We start from the raw sequence: 25,222 nt of genomic DNA on the forward strand, positions 1-25,222 counted from the left end.
ACTGACAAATGGCCGCTTTGTTGTTGGAAGGTGTGTGGGAGTTTGCAAGATGTTATGACACTAAATTTTAATTATTGTGGACAATAATAGTATGCTTGTTTTTTGTAAGAATGTAGTAACACTTCCAAAAATTGTCCAAATGCGTTTTAATCTAAAGTAATACATTGTAGATTCAAGAACAGCTGTAAAAAGTCTTAGCACCGGTTTGTTGTGGATGCTAACTCACTAGAAGGCCTTGGAGAAGTCTTATAACTTGTCTTAACTTGTTTGTATTCAGCACAGCTGAGAATAACGTTTAATTTCTTGCTTGTTTTGAGTGCAGTAGATATGGCCGGAGTAGTACCATTCCCAGTGAGAAAGACTACAAGAAAGCAGTGGACATTACACGGTAAGGGCTGTACTTATTTTAAGAAATTTGCGTGAAAAGTATAATATTGATTGAATTTCATAAGGGAAAGTGAATATTGCAAACGTCGAAATGAAGACACACCTTCAGCCTTTCAATTCAATTAGAGAGCATGTACTATCTTTCAAGTTCCATATGGCTATCTCTTTTTAAAGCAATTTCATGGGGAGTTGTTCATGTTAATATTTGCCGCTATCAGCTCCAGAAAAATCTCGTACTTGTTTTTGACATAATGCGTATTTTAGTAAAATCAACGAATATTGCATAATGTTTTATTTTGCTCACTGTTAAAAGGCAACATTCTTAAGAACAGTTCTCATTGCTTCTCCAAAAGTAAATTAAGTTTACTACGATACTAGTATTAGAGCTGCTGGCCCAAGTTCCTTTCGTATTATTGCGATTTCATCATGCTACCAATGCAATTTTTACATGGTTCGATTTCGACGTATGTCTGTTAACACATACTGCAGAGTTTTAGCGATTACTTAAGATTTTGTTCAATATATGCTTTCGTGGTTAGGCATGTTAGGTTTGGTTCCCTTAGCATTAACATAAAGTCCCTAAATGCATTTAAGGTTCCGATTTACTTCTACATTCATTCCCATGCTTCTACGATATTTACTGTCGCTTGTTGATGGAGAATAACTTGTCCATGAGAAGTGCGTAAGTTTAGTTTAGTTTAGTTTAGTTTAGTTTATTTGCGTCCAAGGACTACCGGTGTGTACAAATTACAGTACATGGTAATATAGGACATGTCAATACTTACATTACAATACAGGTACATTAATAGATTTTACAAATACAAAATATATAGCCAAAAATTGTAAAAAATTGGGTCTTACTCTGCTATTATATCAAAATCACAAAAAAATATAACATGAGAAGATATACTAATTACCCACTTTCATTTGACATTTAATTTTACAAGAATAATATGTGATTATACTACATTATGTACATTTGTCTTATGTAAAAGCCGCTTCCATGTATTCAGCTATAGAATAAAAAACATGCTTCAGAAGCATTGATTTTATCTTGTGCTTGAATATCATCAAGTTTGGTTCTTTCCTCACATCTTGTGGTAGTTTATTGTAGAGATCTATGGAAGAGTTTAAGGGACCTTTCTTACATAAGTTGAGGCGGCAGTGTTTTATGTGAAGTTTGTCTTTATTTCTTGTGTTTAGGCCATGTATTTCCTCATTTGTGGCAAAGTTGGAAATATTTTGCTTAACATAAATTAAGCATTCATAAATGTATATGCAGGGGAGAGTTAACACATTAAGTTTACGGAAAAGAGTTCTACATGAATAAGTTTTCTTTACTCCAGCTATGATTCTTATAGCTCTTTTTTGAAGCATAAAAAGGACATTGGAGTGGCCCTTGTTACCCCAAACCATAATCCCGTATCTTAGTAAAGCATCAAAGTTTGCCATATAAAGGCACTTTACAGTTTCGGTGCTTGAGATGTCTACCATTTCTCGAAGGGCATAGCACACACTACTTAATTTTGATTGTAGCGTGTTTATGTGTTCTGTATAGCTAAGGTGTTCATCCAGAATGATACCCAGAAATTTTGAATTTTTTTTAGGCTCTAGTTGTGTATTCCCAGATATTAGATTGAGGCTTATTTGGTTTCTGGTTTGGATTGTAGAAAATGTAATGTAATTTGTTTTTTTGCTGTTGAGGAGTAGATTATTATTTAAAAACCAGTCATCTAATTTGTTTAATACGTTATTAGCCTTAGATTGTAGAGCATCTTTGGAAGTGTCTGTTACTATAATATTTGTATCATCAGCATATAATATTGCATTTGCCTCAGGTATAACATTTGGTAAATCATTTATGTACATAAGAAACAAAAGAGGGCCAAGAATACTTCCCTGAGGCACCCCACATGTTACACTTTTCATGGTGGAGTGTTGATGTGTTACGTATCCTTTTGCTGTGGTGTGAGCGATTTCTACAATTTGCTTTTTATTGGTAAGATAAGATTGAAACCACTTTTGTGGTAGTCCACGAATACCAAGTTTTTGAAGTTTCCACAGCAATATCTCGTGATTTACAGAATCGAAAGCTTTTGATAGGTCACAAAAGACTCCTACCGTGTGATTACAATTATTCAGAGATTGTGTGACACATTCTACTAAGTCTGCTAACGCTGTTTTCGTGCTTCGTTCGGACCTAAAACCATGCTGCGACAAGCTTAAGATTGAGTGTTTACTACAGAAATTTTCTACTCTCATCATTATTGCATGTTCAATAATTTTTGAGAAGACTGAGAGTTGGGAAATGGGCCTGTAATTTGATAAATCCTTTGGGTCATTTTTCTTCAGTAATGGTTTAACAACAGCTATTTTTAGCCTGTCTGGGAAAATACCCTGTTCAATGGAATTGTTTATTATATGTAGTAATGGTTGACATAGGGAACTATAACATTTCTTAATTAGGAAGTCTGGTATTTCATCAATGCCGGAAGATCGTTTGTTTTTTATACGCCTGAAGATTATCTTTAATAATGGGGGAAATGAACAAGGATTTGTCATTCACTGTTATGTGTGTAGAACATTCTTCTGGAGCAGCCATAAACCCATTCCTTCTATTTGGAACTGCATTTACAAAATACTCATTGAAAGCATTCGCAATATTAGGGGGATGTTGGACTTCTTTTCCATTAATGCATATCACCATATTATTACCTAAAGATTGGTGTTTTGTTGATGCATTTCTTATAATTTCCCACATTGTTTTACATTTATTGTTTGAATTATTGATTTTACGGTCATTATGATTAATTTTTGATTGGTGGAGTACATTTTTATATATTTGCTTATACCTCTTGTAATATTTCAGAAAAGATGGATTGGGATTCACCTTACTTTCAGAATGGAGCATTTTTAGTTTTCTACTTGAGATTCTGATTCCGTTTGTGACCCATGGTTTACACTCGGTGGATATGTTTACTTGTTTAGGTGGAAAACATTCATTGTGTAACAAGATAATTTTGTTCAGAAAGAGATTAAATTTTTCGTTTGTGGAAGGTAAGTTATAAATATCTTCCCAATTTTCGCTGGTTAGTTTTCCAATAAACATGAGTATAGAACCTTCATCATATTTACGGTAATTTTCAAGTTGTTTTTTTCAACATAAATAACTTTTTTCGAGTCCAAACAGTGCTCATTACGGTAAATTTCTTCTCTCTGGAAAACGGCTGAAATTTGCTAGTTCATTTCATTTCAATATTCGTACTTAGACATTCTGCATTGAGAAACATTGTTGAAGGTGGCATTTCACTTATTTCATGGAAATAAGGTCTATTTGGGACATATCGAGTAAGTTTTCTTCGGTTCTTTTTGCCTTCGGTAACACGCTAAATGACAGTCACAGTTTCACTACCGTAGTCGGTATGCAGTGTTTCCACCCCACTCTACCCAAAAATACCTACGTAGCCCCACGAACCATTCATACATAGCCCCAGAAACCATTTCCGTTAAGGTTAGGTTAGGTTGGGTCACGTTTAGGTCAGAATAGTTAAAAATTGGTTTAGAAAAAAAAATCATAGCCCCACACACCATTCTCGCATAGCCCCACGAACCATTTGTGGAAACGTACCTTCTTCAGTTACAAAAACATGTGTTTGGAAACACTAACTGGGATTACGTCATCACACACAGGCAACATCCGGCTGGATGGAAATGGGTGCAACAGCTTTTGTGCATTGGTCACACATTTATATCGAAAAATAGATGATTTGCCGGCAAAATTGAATGAACGATGCTAGAAAACACTTCCCTGAACTTCCACAACTATAAACAAACTGCATTCGGTAAGTAATTTCTCCTGTAAATTTGAAGAAATCCATTTTCCGGAGATAAGAAATTTACCATCTATATTATTGATAATTTGTATTTCAGCAGCTTTGAAATTGCAAGTATAGTACTTACTACCCATTGTACTGTAACAGTATTTTATATGATTTCAGATGGTCCAAGAGGTTCATTACGTAGGCTACGAAGTCAGTTGGCAGAAGATGGTTGTCCAGAATCGCAGGTGGTTCTTGCTAAACAACTATTGGAAGATACCAGTGGTAAGTATAGTCAGTCATTGGCATATCCACAATTGCACGTAGAATTTTATGAATGTGAATATTGCTCTGTTATTTAATGTTATTTACAATATTAAATGGCCTAAGAGTTCTGAATGTTTAATGATTTTTGCAACCGTCACAGGCGAAATGAGAAGTCTTGCATAAAAGTTTAATTTTTATAAAAAAATTAGCCTTGTTTTTTTTGTACATGCATATGTGTATATACGAGTTGTCTAGTCTACCAACTTGTTGTGGAACTTTTTTTTTGTCATGACTATTTTCACGAGGTGCTGAGAACAGTGTATGTGGCTATTTTAACCAGCAAAATTATTACCTGAATCATACCATAACGTGGTATTTTATTATATTCATTGGCAGCGTTGTTGAACTTACTGCTAAGAAGTTATTTTGGAGCGAATGAGGAATATAGAGAATTTCTCCAATTTCGTTAATTTTTGGTATATTAACTAAATTTGGTCTTCTAATCACGAATCTGTTGTTAAAATGAGGGGGTCACATGTGGAAATAGGGAAATAAGCTGATGTAAGTGGGTTTTTTTTTTTTACAGCTGTCTCGCATTGTTTTAGGAACAAAATTTTAACTAAGCTTGTCTAACCTTACCGGAAATGGTTCGTGGGGCTATCCGTGAATGGTTTGTGGGGCTACCCGTGCATAATGTACTGATTAGAAGGCCAAAAGTAGTTAATATACCAAAAATTCTTTCTTACCCTAACCTTACCGAAAATGGTTCGTGGGGATATCAGTTAAATGTTTTGCCAATGAGCACTTATTGTAACAAAATGTAATTTTTGTAGCACTAGCTTCCTCACTGCGCAAGATGGCAGTTTTGTAGAAGAACGCTCAAACACTGTTGCCAAACTTACCTCTAATCAAAGTCCGTCCTCTGTTCCGCCATGCTTCAACAATTAATGATCTTCAAGTAACGAAGCAACAATTAATGCTCTGCATGTAACTAAAGAACACTGTGGCAACGCTGTAGACAGTGCAACAAATGCCGAACGTCACTTGTTCATATCATGAAACATGGTTCCTATGTTTCTGTATGGAGAGTGATTGCGGTAATGAAGAACGTAATTTTGCAAGTGCACAATTTTTTCACGTGACCCCCAAATCTTAACTCCAGATACGTTACCAGGACTGCATATTTAGTGAGTATAAGAAGTAGGAATGAAATTGGAGACATTCTCTGTATTCTTCATTCTTACTGTTATTTTAAATTAAAAATGGGTGTGACGACTACTGTCACCACGTAGTGAGAATAGCAGAAAGTGCTGAAGACCAGAAATGACATGATTAGGTGTTGGGAAGTATTTATTGAAGTAATTTTAATGCTAATAGCCCTAAACCTGACCTGCCTAACCTAACAACAAAAGCATTTAGGAACTTAATACCCCTTCATACATACACACTTCATTTTCCAACTCCATGGCATACAGAAACAAAGTACTTCTCTCCTGCACGAAAATAAATACACACCGACGTAAGCTTCGTACACATCCACAACTAAAGAATACATACATTCACGTAGCAGGCCTGGCCAGGTTGTAAAACATGCAAATGCAGTTTAAAATCTGGTGAAAATAGCTCAAAAGCTAGCTTCACCACCTGGTGAAAATAGTCACTCCGTTTGTTTTTTGTTTTTTTTTACTCTGATACATAACTCGGTTGATGGAAGAATGAATGGAGAGAATGTTATTTGAATCCATACACTTTATATGAAACTTTTTAAAGGACTTAAAGATCTGACAGCATAGTAAGCTGTGGTAAAGGGAATATTCAACAGTGCGTTAGAACAGGCTTATTGACATTTGTAAATTAGTTTTATGTTCGGTGCTTCCTTTTGCTTATTTTATTTTTGTATCATTGAAACTTTAAATGACATAAAACATGTGCACTTGGCACATTTTGCCCCTGCAACCATGTAGCACAAAGTGCATATATTCAAAGTGCATGTAAATTTGTTACGTGATTTTCTTGCAGATTTGTATTGTTTTGGCAAGAAATGTAGTGTGATATAAAGGTATAGGTAATGTTATGTTGTTCTTAGAATTTGCGTGTGTATAGTGCGTGTAAAACAAAATTTTGCTTTTAAAAAAGTAGTTAACATATGCTGGTCACACTTTGGGGCTTGATTGACTTGATTTTTTTTAAAAAAAAGTTCACATTTTCAAGGCTGTATGGTTGGTTACTGGCCCCAAAGCGTTGAAGTATTGAACCCCTGATGTGATGTTTGAAATTCTTCTGTTCCAGAGCTGGAGGGTGAGAGGGAGGAACATGCAAAACAAGCAGTGTATTGGCTGATAAAAGCTTCAGAGCAGGGACATGTTGAAGCAACAAGCATCCTCAGAAACTGCCTAGAAACAGGAAAAGGTAGGTTGCAAGAGGTAGGCAATATATCATCATCTATTGGCCTTATATCTAGTGTTGGGTGATATATCGTGATATTGAAAAAATATCATCCAGGTGATATCAATTAGACGATATATCATCACAATATTTAGCGATATATATCATGTCAGCAATATACTATCACAATATTTTGGCGATGTATATCATGGAGATGATATATTGCCGATGTCACCATACTAAAATAATATTGTATCGTATCATCTGACAATATTTTCTTGACGATATCAAATTTCTGATATTGTCCATCCCTACTTATTTCTCATCAGCATAATATACAATACTGCTACATTGAGGAGTAGAACATGTATATAACACCAGTCAGTAAGGTTTTCAGTCGCAACAAGTCTTACTGTAGTTTATTTGCTGACCTAATGTTAATTACATAAGTTTATGCTGGTAAGTTTGGTTACCAGGTTATTTCATGACTCATGTAGAAATTTATGATTTTATGGGAGAGAGTGCTAAGTACATTCAACATCAGAGAGTCATAAATGATTTTTTTACAGTGAATGTAAGGTAATCTGTTATAATTCTAGTCTCATTATTAGGGTAATGATATTATTTTCTCTAAGTTACGTTGAACTCTGTTTCAGTTAATGATTTGCTTTATTTTACTTCGCTTCTTGCGCCACTTTTGGCTAATTTGCGAAGATGGGGGTGAGTGATTGATATGATGAAATTGATGAATGGACACTCACAAACATCCATGCCCAGGATTCGAACCTGGAACCCCTGATGTCATAGCACATTGTGCTAACCACTCGGCCACGTGGGCCGGTTTTTCAGTTAATGAAATTATGCAACACTAAATTAACATACAGACCTCAGGATTATGTACATAGGATAGATCAGTGGTTGCCAAAGTGTGTGTCGTGACACCCTGGGGTACCATGGCTGGTTTGCAGGTGTGCCGTGAAATGTTCCGATATATTCACTGAAATCACTTACTTTTTAGTCAACACATGGTTTTAGTACTTTATACATATAAATTGTTTTTGAATTTAAATATTTGTTAATTTTTTAATTTGAGCCAAGCAACCTATCCACACTAACTGAATGTTGTGTTAGATAGGCCTACATTCTGACTTGGGTGCCGCAGACAAATCTTGAAACACTTAGGGCGTCATGAAACGAGAAAGTTTGGGAACCACTGGAATAGATCATTGTTAGATTATATTGTTAATGGCAGTGGTTGGGTTTAGGGGGAGGGCATGGGGACAGTTGCACCTCCCACTTTGCTAAACCTTATCTACCAAGGGAAAGTATACTGATCTTGCACCCCCCCCCCCCAGTAGTTTCGGAACCAAATTGCCACTACTGGTTAACGGCATGGACAAAAGCATTTTAATGCCCTTACAGATATCCTGTTACCTTTAGCAGGAGCAGCTGTTCTTTACACAGTAACAGAGGTAGAGGTTACTTTCCAATGAATGTGTGAAACAGCATTGAGTAGAATGATATACTAGCCAATTTGTATTCTCTCTGTGTATTTTCTGTTGAATTTATACGAGGGTCACTATTTATATTTTGAGCCTAACAATGGGAAAAACAGGAATTTGGCATTGAAAACTGCTTTATTGTTTTTCGAAGTATTCTCCTTTATGGTCAATACACTTTAGCATTCGTTCAAACCATTTGTCAAAGCAGTTTTTCCAATCTTCTTGAGACACCTCCATAATATGGTTTTTGAACGCATCAACGGCGTCTTCTGCCGACGAAAATCGTTGTCCACGCAATTTATTCTTGACATTCGGGAACAAGAAGAAGTCATTGGGTGCCAAATCAGGACTGTACGGCGGATGACCCATCAATTCGATTTTTTTGACTGTTCATAAAGTCGGTTGTTAGACGAGATGTGTGACAGCTGGCATTGTCTTGATGAAGAATGATCCAACGGCGTTTGTTTGTTTTCCGTATTTGACCGAAGACCTCTGGCAAACAAATTGTTGTGTACCATTCAGAGTTGACCATTCTACGTTCCTCTAAAGGCACAGTTGCCACATGACCAGTTTTCTCGAAAAAAACAGGCGACCATTTGTTTCGATGTGCTTCGAGCGCGAACAACTTTTGTTGGATTGGGTTCATCTTGAAACACCCGTACAGTCGACTGCTGTTTACGTTCCGGCTCATATGCATATATCCATGATTCGTCACCTGTTACAATCTTATATACGTCTTTTGAAGCACCACGATTGTATTTATTGAGCATTTGTTTGCACCAATTGACGCGAGCGTGTTTTTGAGATTTTGTCAAATTGTGTGGGATCCAACGAGAACATACCTTTCTCACAGCTAAATGATCATGTAATATTTTATATATGCTGATGGAACTAATGCCTATGGTTGCCTCAATCTCACAGTATGTCACATGACAATCTTGCAGTATTAGGTTTTGCACAGCATCAATGTTTTCTTGAACAACAACTGATTTTGGACGACCTTCGCGAATCTCGTCGGTGAGCGAATGGCGGCCACGATTAAATTCATTATACCAGCGTTTCACAGTGGCAAAGGATGGGGCTTCATCGCCAAATGTTTAAGTAAGTTGATCGATGCACTCTTGTCTTGATAATCCACGTCGAAAATCGTAAAAAATCATCGCACGAAAATGTTCACGAGTTAATTCCATTTTATTGTTGTCGCGCAATCTCCAAGGCATCATAAACAACACAACTCAAGCTATTGACAAAACATTTGAAGTACGTTATGGACAATAATGCCAGACGATTCCGTGCAAACGTCAAATCGCGCCTAACTTCAATCAGTGTTGCCAAGGCTCAAAATATAAATAGTGGCCCTCGTATGTAAACATGTTCAAATACTTTTTATGTGTCCTGATTCTTGAGACGAGCCCAATCCTATCAAAAAATGTATTTAGTTTATATGTATCTTGTTTTTCAACTGAAAGACTGTGTTATAATATGAAACACAATTATGGGCTGAAAATGCCAATTGAGCAGTATATACATTTTTTTACTTTTATTCCTGCATAATTCTTTTTAATTTAACAAATTAAATTCTATATGTGCAATATTGTATTGATGTGTAACTATAACATATTGTAGATTTGTGTGTGTTACTCACTGTTAAAGGAAGTAAATACATTAAATAGTATTGATTAATTTTACTACTTACGTGAGTGAGTATGGAGTCTTATTAGAACATGTTTCAGAGGTCAGACTGCCTCCTTCATCAGGTTCGTGGATGTTTCTAGGCACAGAGCATAGTGCCGTGTAAAAGAAGTGTTGAATGAGGATTTGGTTAAGTGTTAAGGTTAAAAACAGTTTAAAAAAATGCCATATTCCAACTTAAAAAACCCAGCATGTTAAAAACTTCGTAAAAACACTCCACACTTGTATTAAAATAACTAAAAAAGGATTCCAAGTGGCCGTTACGAGCCCAGGCTGGTTGTGAGGCCTACACTGGTGAGCAGCCCCCACCTCAACCGGAAGGGAAAAAGCTACCTCCCCTCCTATAAACTGTCATGTTTATGAAGCTGCATATATTTGCACGGGAAATAGGAACAAACTCAACAGAGACAACGGTAATTTAGAGGACTGATGGATCAGTTTTCTTAAAAAATCGGATAAGGCAGTACTGATGCTAAAATAGGCTTCCATGTTACTTCGGAGGTCATCAAAGCAGCAGAAGAAGAACGAGAATTCACTTTGGATTGGTGACGTAAGAGATATAGGAGGGGAGGTAGCTTTTCCCCATCCGGTGGAGGTGGGCGCTGCTCACCAGCGTAGGCCTCACAACCAGCCTGGGCTCGTAACGGCCACTTGGGATTCTTTTTTAGTTATTTTAATGCAAGTGTGGAGTGTTTTTACGAAGTTTTTAACATGCTGAGGTTATTTTAAGTTGGAATATGGCAAAGTTTTTTGTAGGTGTTTTTAACCTTAACCCTTAACCATATCCTCATTCAACACGTCTTTTATGTGGCACTATGCTCTGTGCCTAGAAACATCCATGAACCTGATGAAGGAGGCAGTGTGACCTCCGAAACGTTGTCCTAATAAGACTCCATACTCACTCACGTAAGTAGTTAAATTAATTAATACTATTTAACGTATTTATTTCCTTGATGTGTAACTATGGACATTGAAAGTATTTTGCACTTTCTAAATAAATATTTTATTTAATTAGAAGATTGTGTTGCTGAACTAAGTGTTGATTATAGGGCTAAATCTTCTGATTAGTTGGATGTTGAATATTAATCCTAGTATTCTGCGTTAAGAATGGAAAAGTTTGTGTTACTGGGATGGATTTTACTTAGTTCAGTGACTATAATTAGAACTAACTGGATGAGATTTTAATAATAGTTATGTCTGATACTGAATGGGCTCACTGTTGTGCATTGCATAAGCTTAAACATACACTGAATGAAATGTTTGAAGAAAAGTAACCAGTTCAGTCCATCGAGTGCAGCCAATATTTAATATTCACTGATAGCATGTGCCATGTTGTGAAAAATTAAAAAGGAGAAAAATTCTTTTTTGCAGGTATCTCAGATCAGAATCTGCTGGATGTGAAGAACTGCCTTAGTATGCCTCAGGATGAGAAATTAGCAAGGAAGGCAGCGAGGGAAATGTTTTCTAGGTAAGATTGTGGATTAATCTTCATATATTTTCACAAGAACAAACATTTTGAATTTCCTTGGTCTTGGGTTTCAATGCTACTAAATCATTTATATCTGGATGATGCTACTTTATTTTTCTTCATTCTATTTTTCTTCAGACAATGTTAATGTTTCTTAGTAGACAATGTTTATCAACTGATAATGGCATATTGATATATATATCAGCCAGTCAGTTCACCAGTAGATGTGTTAATTCAAAATCCAATATTTGCACAGTCTGCAATTTGCTTCACAATTGTGTTATTTTGTGTGTGTGTGAGAGAGAAAGAGTATATGAAATAAAAAGTTTTCTGCACCTTTTGAATGAGTTTCTAAATGTGACACTTCTGTAGCAAAACCCATGATATCAGTGTTTTCCAAGCTAGAGTGATGGGGTCCCAGGTTCGATACCCAGTGGAGGTGCAGTGGTTTGAATCTCACTTTAAACTGTAGCTGCAGTTTCGATTAGTCTATGTGAGTGGACTTAAAACAACAATTCATGATCCAAGCTAGAATGACATACATCCCAGAGGTCCATTGAGGGTAGTAAGGGACGCATTCAATGTTTATGTTGTGAATAATTTTTATGATGTAGTAGCCATTAGTTAATCTATAACTGACATAAAATTGCCTTGTGTCTTTATTGCAAGAGGCATTAAATTCATTCTGTGTAAAAAACTAAAAAAACTCTTTCCAATAATTGAAAAATATTCTAAGATTGGTAATCTAACAGTAGGTTTCTGATCATAAAGTGGCTGTAGTGTTCTCTCAGCCCCTAATCAATTGACTCCCCAGTAAAGGGAGGAGGAGAATGAGTGGGGTAAATCAACCAGAGGGTGTCCCCATCTACATCCCTGATGTGCCTGGTAGCACCGTGCAATGAATAGGGAAATATTTATGTAATGAAAACTTAAATGAGAATTGATAGATTGACTTTGTAATATTAGAAAAATATGATTAGATTGACTTTGTAATATTAGAAAAATATGATTAGATTGACTTTGTAATATTAGAAAAATATGATTATATTGTAAGTGATCGTTGTAAATAATCTCCCCCATGTATTTATGACATATGTATCTTATTGCACATCCTCCATTTAACTACTTGCTCTTGTTACATCAGTAAGATGCATGTCAGTATTTGAAGTGATTGTTTGATTTCAGTCTATCATCTGGCCAAGAGTTCATCACAACGAATCAGCTGCACAGAAAGATCAAGAAGATGGTGAGAGTAGGGGTGGAAAAGGTGAAGGAGAAGCTGGGGAAGAGGAAGTCGATTGATCAAAGCCCTGAAAAACCAGATAAAACAGAAGAGAAGATGGGAGATTTGGATCAAGACGATTCCCCTGATGATGATAATGAAGGGGAAAACACAGGTAAGATGAGTTATGGTTTAACTAACCCTTGAATTCGAGAGGTTTAACCCTTAGTCCCCCGTCGTTGAACCTGTGCAATGAAAAAAGTATGTCCCTTGTAGCCGCTGTTGCACATATTCAACTAACAGCTTTAGATACAATTATCGAGGGTTTGCCACACTTATATTTGTATATTGAGGTTGAAACACTGGCAGTTCGGTCGGGAACAGGTTCTGCAATCGTGTTTACGAAAATTCCAAATCCCCCCCCCCCCTCCTTTCTCGGAATATGTCATGTGTTTGGGCTTTGGGCTCACGTGTTGGCTGGTTAGTTGACAGACACAATGAATGCTTGGTATTTACGATGCTGTTTTCCTCCAAGCTTCCAACGCTGTGATTTAGTACTGATAAGGCACACATTCTTCTTTGTGTTTAGACCTGGTGATCCAGCTGAGGTTTGGCGGTGTCAGCTTTCTGTCGCCTCTATGTTAGAAATACAATGAAGCTGAACGATAGCAAAGGCTTCCTTCCCTCCTCTGTTAGGAAAAACAGTTCGTATCATATAACAGCTCATCGATTTCCCTAACGCACAATCGGTTCCTTCCGGACATATTTCCACAAAAAGCCGAGTCAACAGGGAAGAAATAGATTGACAGTAGCTACACAAGATGCAAGTGCGAACGAAAAAAAAAGCGAAAATTCGGGTTTTCTCCCCAAAGTAGCTGGAGAAGAGGGGGCAAACTCCACATTTTTATGATTTTTTCATTGACATTCGGCAGATGCAGCCCTCCGCCCATAACCCCCCCCCCCCCTCCATGGTTGGGGCATCCAAATTTTACATGGCTGCATGCACCGATGTATTACCTGCAAAACAAAAGTTATCCGAAGTAGATTGGTCCCATAGTGCCAGAGTTATTATGATTTTTCTCCATTATGTATACGAATTCAAATTTCGCGCTCAAAGCCTCGGCGACACTGGGTTTACTTTTGTCAGACCACGCGGTGTACTAAAGGTTAAGCCAGTTGTTTTTCCTATATTTAGCCATTTTCACATTCTACCAGATGTGCCGGTTAATAATTCTTAATGTCGTCGCTGGAAGCAAGGGTTGGTGAAAAACTAAATATGCTGACCAAGGCAGTAATTTATTTTATTAAAAACATAAACTAAACGTAACGTTTCAACCTTCTAGTTGATGAAGACCTTGCTAGAAGGTTGAAACATTACATTTAGTTTCTTTTATACTTGATACAGAGTCTGATGAAGACCTTGCTAGAAGGTTGAAACGTTACGTTTAGTTTATGTTTTTAATAAAATAAATTACTGCCTTGGTCAGCATATTTAGTTTTTCATAATCATGGAAACAAGACTTAATGGTGTTATAAAAGGGTTGGTGCACAGTCTCAACTGTTACGTCAGTGTGTTGCCAGGACAGTACCTGTCAAAATGCCATGGATGTGCAACCGAGTGTGAGTGATCGTGATATTGAGTTCGTGTGGGAAACATGTTGACCTTCAAACCAAATAGGGAGCATGTGCGGCACACCCTGCTTTTCTTGTTCAATCAAAAGAAAAACGCGAGTGAAAGCCATCGTATCCTTGTGGAAACGTATGGTGACAATGTCCTAACGCAAGACGCGTATGTGCGTTGGTTTCGACGATTCAAAAGTGGTGATATTGACTTGAAAGACAAAGATCGCCTGGGCCAGCCGACAAAAATTCCAAGATGCCGAATTGCAAGCACTGTTGGACGAAGACGATACGTAAACGCAACAACTACTGGCAGATGAGGTAAATGCTGGTCGCCAAACCGTATCTGATCATCTTCATGCCATGGGAAAGATCCAGAAGGCAGGAAAATGTCTGAACGACAGACAAATGGAAAAGTGAAAAACTGTGTGTGACGTGTTGCTTTCTCAGCATGAAAGAAAGTCTTTCTTGCATCGGATAGTGACTGGGGATGAAAAATGGATCTACTTCGAGAACCCAAAATGCAAAAAGTCAGGGGTTGACCCAGGACAACCTTCAACAACGACCGCAAAACCGAATTGCTTCGGAAGGAGGACAATGCTGTGCATTTGGTGGGATCAGAAGGGTGTGGTGTACCATGAGTTTCTGAAACAGTGAATGCCGTTCGCTACCGTCAACAACTCGTCAATTTGAACCATGCATTGATCGAAAAGTGCCCAGATTGGGCGACAAGACACGGAAAAATGATTTTGCAGCATGACGCCTCATCACACACGGCAAAAGGCATCAGAGACACCATTTCTGCACTTGGCTGGGAATTCTTGCCCCACCCGCCATACTCACCAAACTTAGCCCCTTCGGACTACCACTTGTTTTCATCGATGTCTCACTCACTTTCCCAGCAACACTTCAACAATTACGAAGATGTCAAACAATGGCTTGCTGACTGGATCTCCTCAAAATGTGAACGATTTTTCTGGAAGGGCATCCACAATTTGACGGGACAGATGGGCACAATGTATAGCTAGCGATGGTGCATAGTTTGAATAAAGCATTTGTTACCTTTCTCCCCAGAGGGAATTGTTTTTTTTTTTCGGATCAATTAAGAATTATTAACCGGCACACCTGGTATAAGGTACTTACAGGCTGCACTGTTCCAGTCATGTTCACAGAGGTAGTGCTAGCTTTAGAAATAATTACATGTTTCCTGTTGTTCTATGTAACTTTTATTTGCTATGAAACAATATATCAGCATGGTAATCATTGCAAAACATACTTCCCTGTTCTGAATTGGTATATGTCACTGCAACACAAGAAATAAGCATGATGAAATAGTGGTTGTATGCTGTTTAGTTAAGAAGAAAAACACATTAGCCATTCGTACTAGAGTATTGCGTGACCACTTTCTCCTGCTCTTAATCGTTGAAGTCCCTCACCCTTGAGCATGCTCCCGAGAGTAGCATTTTAATAAGATGATGATGCTTCAGGAGTTGGCAACCTTATATCTTAGGTGGCAACCTTGCTCACTTTGATGAATTCGCTAGGCAAGGCAAGTCTGCGGGGGTTGTTACCAATTGTTCCAAGGAACAGTAAATTTGGAGCCAGACTATTACAGGGAAGGGAAAAGAATGGCTTATGACAGGGAAATTCTTCTTTGGGCCAGAACATCACTCTTCCAATGAACACTACTAGCATTGAAAATTATGCAAAAACACAGAAGAGTCAAATTTCTGCTCAAAAGGAGTATAAGAAATTCATTTTTTTATTAACTCTAAAAAAGACACCATACTTCTGTGTATGCCCGGTATATTTTTTAAAATTTAATTGAGTGGGAAAAAAAGTGAATTTTAACACTGAATATTGACCACTTACCATTATTTTCCTCTGTTTCTTTCCTTTTATCGTTATCCGGGGTGGAAGAGAGAAAGAGGACCTCCCACATTTCCAGGGAAGAGAAGAAAATAGAGGGGAAAGAATGGGGACGAATAGAGAGAGACTGGAGAGAGACAGAGAGAGATCCCTCCTTCCCCCTCTTCCTTTCTTCACCTTTTCCCTTTTGTGGTTTACTTCCCCCTTCCCCTGAGATGATGAAGGAAGAGTCGAGAGAGAGAGAGAGAGAGAGAGAGAAAGAAAGAAGAGGTGCGGGTGATAAGAACGAAAGAAAACAAGAATTTTGAAGTCCTTTTAGAAAAAGTAAAGAAGGAATGAGCAAAACCACATATAAAAGTTTGAAGGCCATTTCACACGATTTTTCACTTTGTAACGTAATGTTCTGCGACACCAAAAAAAGTAGTGCAACTCTGGCGGAATTTGAGCATGCACCTTCCGTCACATGGGATTCATATCAGCAGTATTTGTTGGGTGAGAAATAATAGAATGATACAAATCTAAACAATTATAATAGAATAAAGCGAGACGTTAACCACACGTTTAGAAGTAAAAAAAGAGATTACTTGAAAAGCAAAATTAACGAAATTGAAACAAACAGCAAAAATAAAAATATCAGAGATTTATATAAAGGTGTAAATGAGTTTAGAAAGGGGTGGCAACCTAAAGTAAACTTGATAAAAGATAAAGACGGTGGGTGATTTTCTAGCTGACCCAAGCGATATTCTAAATAGATGGAAGAACTACTTTAATGACCATTTAAATGTCCATGTAGGAGATAAATCAGAAGTAAATGAAGTCCACACAGCAGAACCTTTAGTTCCAGAACCTAACTTGACTGAAGTTAAAGATGCTATTAAAAGGCTAAATAATAACAAAGCACCTGGCATTGATTTAATACCAGCTGAGTTAATTAAATATGGTGGAAATTCATTAATATGTCAAATTCATAAATTAATTTGTTTAATATGGAATAAAGAAGAAATCCCTCAACAGTGGAAAGAATCCATAATTGTTCCTGTGTTTAAAAAAGGTGATAAAATGAACTGCAATAATTACCGTGGAATTTCTCTACTCTCAACAACATTTAAATATTGGAAAAGAGTATATAGATCTTGCTCAAGATAGGGAAAGATGGAAGGCCTGTGTTGCTGCATCCATGAACCTTCGGGTTTAAGAAGGCTAGAGAGTTATTTAGTTAGTTAGAGAAATAATAGAATATAACTTCCTGAGCACTGCAAATCCATAATGCAATTTTGATCTCGCTTTCTACTATTAGAGAATAAATAAGGTGGTTAAAGAGTGAAAGCTTTGGGATGCTAAAAGACTTATTGTTTACACAAGAGGATATTTTCCTCTTGGGTTACATAGCAACAGATGACTCTGTCCACATAGCAACAGATGACTCATTGAATAGGTAAGATGTCATTCACTCTTGATCAGCATAGCAACAGCTTTACAACCTATAACTAAGAAAGCCATTTCTTGAAACTGGATTGTACTGCGCATTATATACGAGATATAATTTTTTGTCACTTTTACTCATCAAAAACCATGGTGTGCATTATACTCGCATGCACACTATACACGCGTAAATATGGTATTCACATTTTTTTAAACCAAAATGTCATTTTATATACCACTTTTTCACCGCTATAACAGCGAAATTTCATTTTATTTACTGCTTCTGAACCCAAAATTGACTGTTTTTGTACCGAAATTTAGCTTTTTTATTTGCCAAAAATATGTGCCTCTACTCATGAATGTAAGATGTTTTCAGAGGTAGTTAAAATTCAAACATCTGTGCTTGTAATTAAGTTTTCTCTTACATGGGCAATTTTTTATTTATTATTGTTATGTTTTCATTTTGGTCTCACTTTTCTGATAACGAAATGCAAACATATGAACATAAAATTAAAAAAGTGTAATAATGATACTTTTGTAATTGCAGATTGGGCAGCTAAGAGTGAGTATATTGGCGAGAAGTTGACGGAAGATCACCTAGTCACTGCTGCAGCTATGTATGCCCGTGGAGAGTTACCAATAGTGCAGAAGCTTCTCTATCTGGCAAATCCTGAATTGAAGGAGTTTGAAGATATGAGTTTTCTGCAGAGAACAGTCCTGCACCCTTGGAGAACGCTGCACCTCCTGTATCTGAAGATTGTCGAATCTTTAGCAAAAAGAGGAACGAAACTCATTGCATCCATGTTCCCGAAAACTCACCTGCAGACAATCCTAGTCTTGATATGTTATTCAATGTTTAATGTGCAGACTGTGACTTTTCTGGTACCTTTGGTTGTGTATTACGTCTCTCTTGCCATCATGGTTGTCTCTACATTTGAGATATTGCAGAAAAGAAGGGAGTTCAGTGATTTTCAGGTGTGGTCTAGTCTGTTCCTCAGTTATAGCTGGGACTTGAACCCAGAAGATGCAGAGTCTAGGTACTGCAGGAGCAACGTTTGGCCTTACGTAAGATTTTTCACTGCACTATTCTGTAATTTGATTGTTTTTCCACTGGTGGGTCCAAAGTGGGCACTGCAATCTGAAGTAACGGTGCTCGCATTTTTTCTGACATTCCTCACTCTGTTTACTTCCATGGAAAGGTTAGATTATCTCGTCCTTCTGTCATTTGCACTGAACCTGCTTACGAGGCACCCCCTCTCGCAAGATAACTCATTCATCAAGAGTCCCCATTATTTGAACATCCAGATGTTCGATTCACCCGCATACATAACTGATAGTGGGGTCGAGATGTGCCTAAATCTACGAACAATTTTTTATCTGTCAATGTTGGCTGTGTTTGTCAAGATAGCTGCAAGACATCATTGGCAAGGTGTGTACAGATGCCTTATCCCACATTTTGTAACTTTGTCGTGGTGTCAATTTGCTATTCTTGCTTCTGAAGGGGCTACCTGGTCAGGTTTGCTCCGTGGGACTTTTGCTTTGGTAGGCATTCTTTTGTTTTTGCCTCTTTTGGGTTTTATGCTACTTCTACTACCAGTGTTGGCAGTCATTAAGTATTTGTCAGATCATGGCATTCTGGTTCAGGTACTCGTGACGGTGGTTCTTATTGCCTTGCCGCTTGGTATAGCCTGGTGGTTGCGTAAAACTAGAAGAACCTCTAGTCAGTACATTACAGTTGTTCAGGTAATTTTTGGGTTGATTGCAGTTATCTCTCTCCTGCCAGCTTTCCATAACATTTCTGTGTTTGATAAAAGTTTCTATGAGGAAGAAATTGACACCCCTAGCATTCCTTGGGAGCAGTATCAGAATTATTGTCACCAACCTGCTTGGGAACAGTCATCAGTGGCATTGGTACAGCTGTCTTGTTCGCACTTAACTGGTATGCCGGTGCACTGGAATGGATATGTTACATCAATTCATATTCGTAAAATGGAGAATGTTCTCCGGAATCTCATCAGCGTGTTACCAGATTTTGCGAACAGGGTGCTCACGTGTTTCTATGGTAACACGTACAAGGATTGCAATGCCGAATCCATGAACGAATTGGAGTTTCGCCATTGTAAATTGATCAGAAGGATGAAGGGTCCCCAGCAGTGCCATCTAGATGCATGGAATAAATATGAGTTTGAGATAGGGGTGAAGATGCAGTCTGGAATGTGGGGTGCAGGAGCAGAAATGTTCCTCATTGCAGAGAACGTTTTCAAAAATTTCACCTTTGCTCTTCAGCCGGGAGACAGGGTTTGGTTTTCAGGAGAGCTTTCGAATGACTTGGGTGGGATCCGGCCTGAAATTGACCTTCTCGAGGTGGGCTGTTTAGATTGCCACAGAGAGATACCTTCTGCACAGAAGGTTCACGTCATGAACTTCGCAACAGAACTCTCGATTGGATTAAAGTCTGTTCTCAATTTCTTGTTTGGTCCATTAGTTAAATTCAACTGAACATTTTTAGTAGGATTTATTTAGAGAGAAACTATTTTCAATATACATAGTCATTGCACCAAGAAAGAAATATGTGCTAAATTAGAATAAAATTGAACTGTTAATATGTTAATGAAGTCTTAAATTTCTATAGTACTGTGTTATTTTCGCAGATGTATGCATGTAGATGAACAAAGGTATGCATGTGTATTTTGAAACACACACACATGTTAAAGATTTGAACTTCCATGAAGGCTGTGAACTTCTTGTAAAAGCACAATAATACTTTTTTTTAAAAAAAATAAGCCATATCATATTAGTTTACAATGAAGGGAGGGCTGTATTGTGCTAGTTTTTCATTCAAACTTTCAAATTACCTGTATTGGCATGTAGAAATATGATATGTGATAAGAAGCCCATAAGTACCACATAGATTGTAGCCTTGCCTTTCACATAATCATGAGTTGCTGAATTGGTGTTATAGGCCATCAGTGTGTTATTCCTGTACCATGCATTTTTAGATAAATATTATGTTTTAATTGTTGAAGTGTGTGGTTCCTTTGCTCTCTATTTTGTTTCTTGCATTTTTGCATAATAATGCAAAAATAGAGTATTCTGTGTTTTATCAGTCATTTGGTCATTTTCTATTTGCATGATTAGGTTCTCAGTTGCATCTGGTTGGTTGGCGGCATTAGTTGTGGATATGAATAGCAGTCAGGACTGTTAGCTGGATGAATAGGTATGAAGAATCATTACCTTATTGATGCGTTTTCCACTCATAGAGAGAATTCACTCTGAAGCAACAGGTGACAAATGTTGCTTGAGAAGTTTGACCAATCTAATGCAGGCTTGTGTGGCCTGTCATGCCGCTAGGGTGTGAAACGTCGCTTCGGTCTGAAATCTCCGTTAAACTCTTGAGAAGATCCTCAATGAAAAGAATTACTCCACTAAAATATATTTATTTTATTTATATATACACATTATCTTGATATACACAGCACAGAAATTTTTGAAAAATGTTTCCAATTTTACAATCTTCTTCTTTGCTTTATGTTGAGGATCTTTTTTTTATCCAGCATTGTGAGGATAACTGTAATTATTGAAAATAAGTGGCAGGCTCCATCTAAAGTGTAATACATCAAAATGTTTATTTTGAGTGTAGCTTGTCTTTCTAGTAACATTAAATGTTAATTATATTTGTGATACCTTCTAGGTGTATCAAATTAAAAAATCTATCTATAATCCAAAAATTTGAGTTAACCAAGAATTTTAATATTTGTTTCAAGAATATATTTATGCATTCAAATTGGTCAATGTTACAGTTAATTCTAAAGTTAAGAACATATATTTATGATTACTTGAATTTCACTCGTGTACCAAATCTGCATTTTAGATCTGATGATTTTATATACATTTGTCTACAGAAGATTATTTCAGTAATTCAGAAGTAGAAATTTAGGTGCAGGTACCTTGTATATTAACTATTATTATGGTTCTCATATTTTTTATGTGTAAATAGTGTTTTTGTGTGATATATTTATTTCTTTACAATGTGTATATCATAGACATGTTTTGTGGCTCATATGGTAGCTTTAATTGATGCTTTAATTAATTTTCAATTTCATGTTTTTTTGTAACTGCTAGCCAAAATAACCAATGCAGTGATGCCTTGATTTTACATTAATGATTTTACACTTGGTTCCTTATGGTACCAGGATTCATGCATATTACATTTCATGTGATGTATATGTGTGTGTACATATTTTCTTTTTTAAAGTTGCAGGCCCATGAAAATGTTTAATTGAGGTTTCACTGTAGATCTTTTGTTGTATTGGAGCTGGTAATACTCGTATATTTTGAATGAATTAAAATAATGATTAATGTATCCATTTTACGTAAAGTGCTAAGTGTATGTTTGATTATGATAATTATTAATTAAGTATAAGTGTTACCTGTAAATTGCAGTGTACACAAGTTACCAATTACGTTTATTTATTAGCATGAATGTGTAGGGTACCTGATTTCCCTCAAGATAGAAAAGACTAGAGTTTATCAATGTTGTTTAAAAGTTCACATAACTACTGTTGTATGTTACAAAATAATACAATAAATGTTACTTTTAAAGTGGTTTTGTTTCTTAAATCACTTTAAAAGTAACATTTATTCTATTATGCAGTAATTCAGAAAGACCAGAGAGACAGGAGATTTGTATTTCAGTACAGATCATTATTTTAAAAAGATAGGAAAGAAAGAGAATGCATGCATAGGGGACATGGGCAGTTATGTAAGTTTGACTCATTGCTACAGTATCAGGCTATTCGGAAAGTAAGTTCTGGTGGGTGTATTGGAAAAATAAAAAACACCCATAATTGTCAAATTGATTTTCGTCATAATCCTTACACCATAAGCTTCTTCTCTAAATAGTCTCCATGATTGCCAAGGTACTTGTCGCACCGAGAAAGAGGCCTTTGTAGACCCTAATTGAAGATATTCTACCTGACACCTGATTTCTTGTCACAAGTACAAATTTCAATTTGAGCTACGTGTGCGACTCTTGTTTCATTTAGCATTAACAGATTTCTTTGACAGGAATCCAGAGCCCTGCACACATGACCAGTTTTGCCTGTTGTGCCAGGTAGAGTTTTCCTCTTCCTTCAGCCTAGCGAGTCTGTGAGTATGAACTGTGTGCCTGGGTTTTGGAGCTTCAAGCATTAAAAGCCCAAGGGTAACTGGAAGGTATTGCAAGCTTCCAAAGACTCAGCTCGCTTATCTACAGCAAACATTTATTCCGGCCTTGCACTGTCTCCAGATACACAAGTCATGCAGTCACTGTTGCAACTTGTAGATTGTAAACTGTTAAAGGAGCACTTGAAATGTTTGTTACGTTTTATCAATTTGAAATTGCAGAAATTTCTTTCGTGGCAGAAAACATTTGTATTACTGACATCTGTAATAGAGTACGAAGAAAGTTATGCAAAAAGTGCCATCGTAAATACATTTTTGGTACATTGTGTGGCTGATGGTTGTTCTACATTAAACTATTTTTCGAAGAACTTCGAAAATTTATTTTATAGGTTATCTCTCTGGGCAGTGGCGGGGATTGGGTTCCAAAATCCAGGGGGTCAAGGTGCCAAAACTGGGGGGCAAATGCAGTATATTTCCCTTTGTAGATAAGGTTTAGCATAGTGCGGGGGCAAAAGTGGCAAAAAGTGGGGGGCAACTGTCTCTGGGCAATTTTGCTAATATCTGAATTAGTTGTGCATGATATCCCCATTTTTGTTTTGAAAACATACTGTAACTTGCTTAGTGTTGTTATCCCCTGTAGGCCACGGAACAGTTGTTTTGTTTTCATAAATTTAATTCTGAAGGGAATTTTGTCCTCAATTTAGGTGCAATGTACTTATTCAACCATTACATTATGATATCATGTGATGCTGAACACTGCAGCATAGGGATTCATAAAGATATCATAAAATCAGTATTTACACTACAAATGCTGATAGTAATACGATGTAAATTAATTGTTATGTTAGTATCTTGAGACAGGTGCAAATAGCCGGCAGTGCTGGCCCACAAATTTCAACAAACAAACTACATAAAAAGGAAACTGAGAGAAGATTTATGATTTCAAGATCAGGTGCCTTAAATATAACAAAACATACAAACCTATATTTCAAGACCCTCAGCACATATTTGTAGAATATGTGGGAACCAGTTTGACATAATAATGAAAGATCCTTAAGGAAAAAATATAAATTTGAGAAGTTACAAAATCTAAATCTAACAGTTATACAACCTCGGGCCTCTGCGACTTCATAAATTCAGATGTCTCCATGCGTAGTGAAATTTAATTGCCATTGACAACACTGACAGTGGTCCTTGCATCAGGCTGAAGGAACTTTGTCGGGTCTCGCGTAACTTCTTAGTTTCCCTGCAACTACTGGGTAAAGGGAAGTTGCTTACGCAACACCTTGCATTTTGCATATTATTTTAGGCGTGACTCCTTGTAGATGGGTTTCCTCTGTGGGGATCTGCCAAAGCTTGTTTCCTGGCATCGAAAGTGCCTTGACAATGGTGGTGACTATGTAGAGAAGTAGTTTAGGTGTAAGGATTCTGGTCATAGTAAATTTGAGAGCTTTTTCCGTAGCCCCCTGGAACATACATTCTAAATTCCTTTTTTATTTTTCAGTGTATCTTTACAGTTTGTATTGCAATTTTGTAACATACACAAGACTATGTGATGCTATTTTATTTGCACCCCAAGAACAAGCTTTTGTGCCAATGTCAAAATAGTTATCTCAACCCCCCCCCCAAAAAAAAAAGAAATTCTAGAAAAATGTGTGTCTGTAAGTGAACATTGTATATCATTTTAAGATTTAAGACCATTAAGTTGTGATAGTCATTGTTTGAACAAGTTAAAAAAAAATGCTTTAGCTATCCTTAACAATTTTAAGGGTGCTTTAAAAATGATTTGCATATGTTCCTTTCATGAAAAACTTTTGTATTTTATTACTTGGTATATGTAACAGTATATAAACGATGTTCAAATTACCCTTGTTTGTAGTATTTTTATTTTAGTATAAATTGTTTGTGAAACAGTTCTTGCACAATGAATTTTATTTACCTTATTTTTTCTTCTGAAAGTAAAAAGACTTTTAAAAAATTGGAATTTTGTTTTACTTGATTTCCATGTAAATGAAATATATATTTTTTTAATAGGTATTTTCATGTTTCCTTGTATTTTAACATTGTAAATGTATGAACTTTGGTGTGGTACAATATTATTGTATAACAATGCAAGAAATAAAAGCCAGTGATTTTTTTGTATAGTAAAGAGTGTTATTATTGTAGACTACGAGGGTCACTATTTATATTTTGAGCCTAACAATGAAAAAACAGGAATTTGGCATTGAAAACTGCTTTATTGTTTTTCGAAGTATTCTCCTTTATGGTCAATACACTTTTGCATTCATTCGAACCATTTGTCAAAGCAGTTTTTCCAATCTTCTTGAGACACCTCCATAATATGGTTTTTGAACGCATCAACGGCGTCTTCCGCCGACGAAAATCGTTGTCCACGCAATTGATTCTT

At 36.7% G+C, this 25,222-nt stretch overlaps 1 protein-coding gene across 1 annotated transcript; it reads left to right on the forward strand.

The window, feature by feature from the left end:
* wfs1 (wolframin ER transmembrane glycoprotein wfs1) lies at positions 1–24,893 on the forward strand. The gene is made up of 6 exons (XM_083126899.1): positions 1–388; positions 4,386–4,490; positions 6,762–6,881; positions 11,423–11,519; positions 12,705–12,916; positions 18,200–24,893. The coding sequence occupies exons 1-6, from the start codon at positions 328–330 to the stop codon at positions 20,149–20,151; spliced, it is 2,547 nt and encodes an 848-aa protein (XP_082983025.1). The 5' UTR covers positions 1–327; the 3' UTR covers positions 20,152–24,893.
* Positions 24,894–25,222: the final 329 nt, after the last annotated feature.

This window comes from Lepisma saccharinum, chromosome 8 (assembly GCF_977018435.1).
Source record: "Lepisma saccharinum chromosome 8, izLepSacc3.1, whole genome shotgun sequence".
Classification (NCBI taxonomy): Eukaryota; Metazoa; Arthropoda; class Insecta; order Zygentoma; family Lepismatidae; genus Lepisma; species Lepisma saccharinum.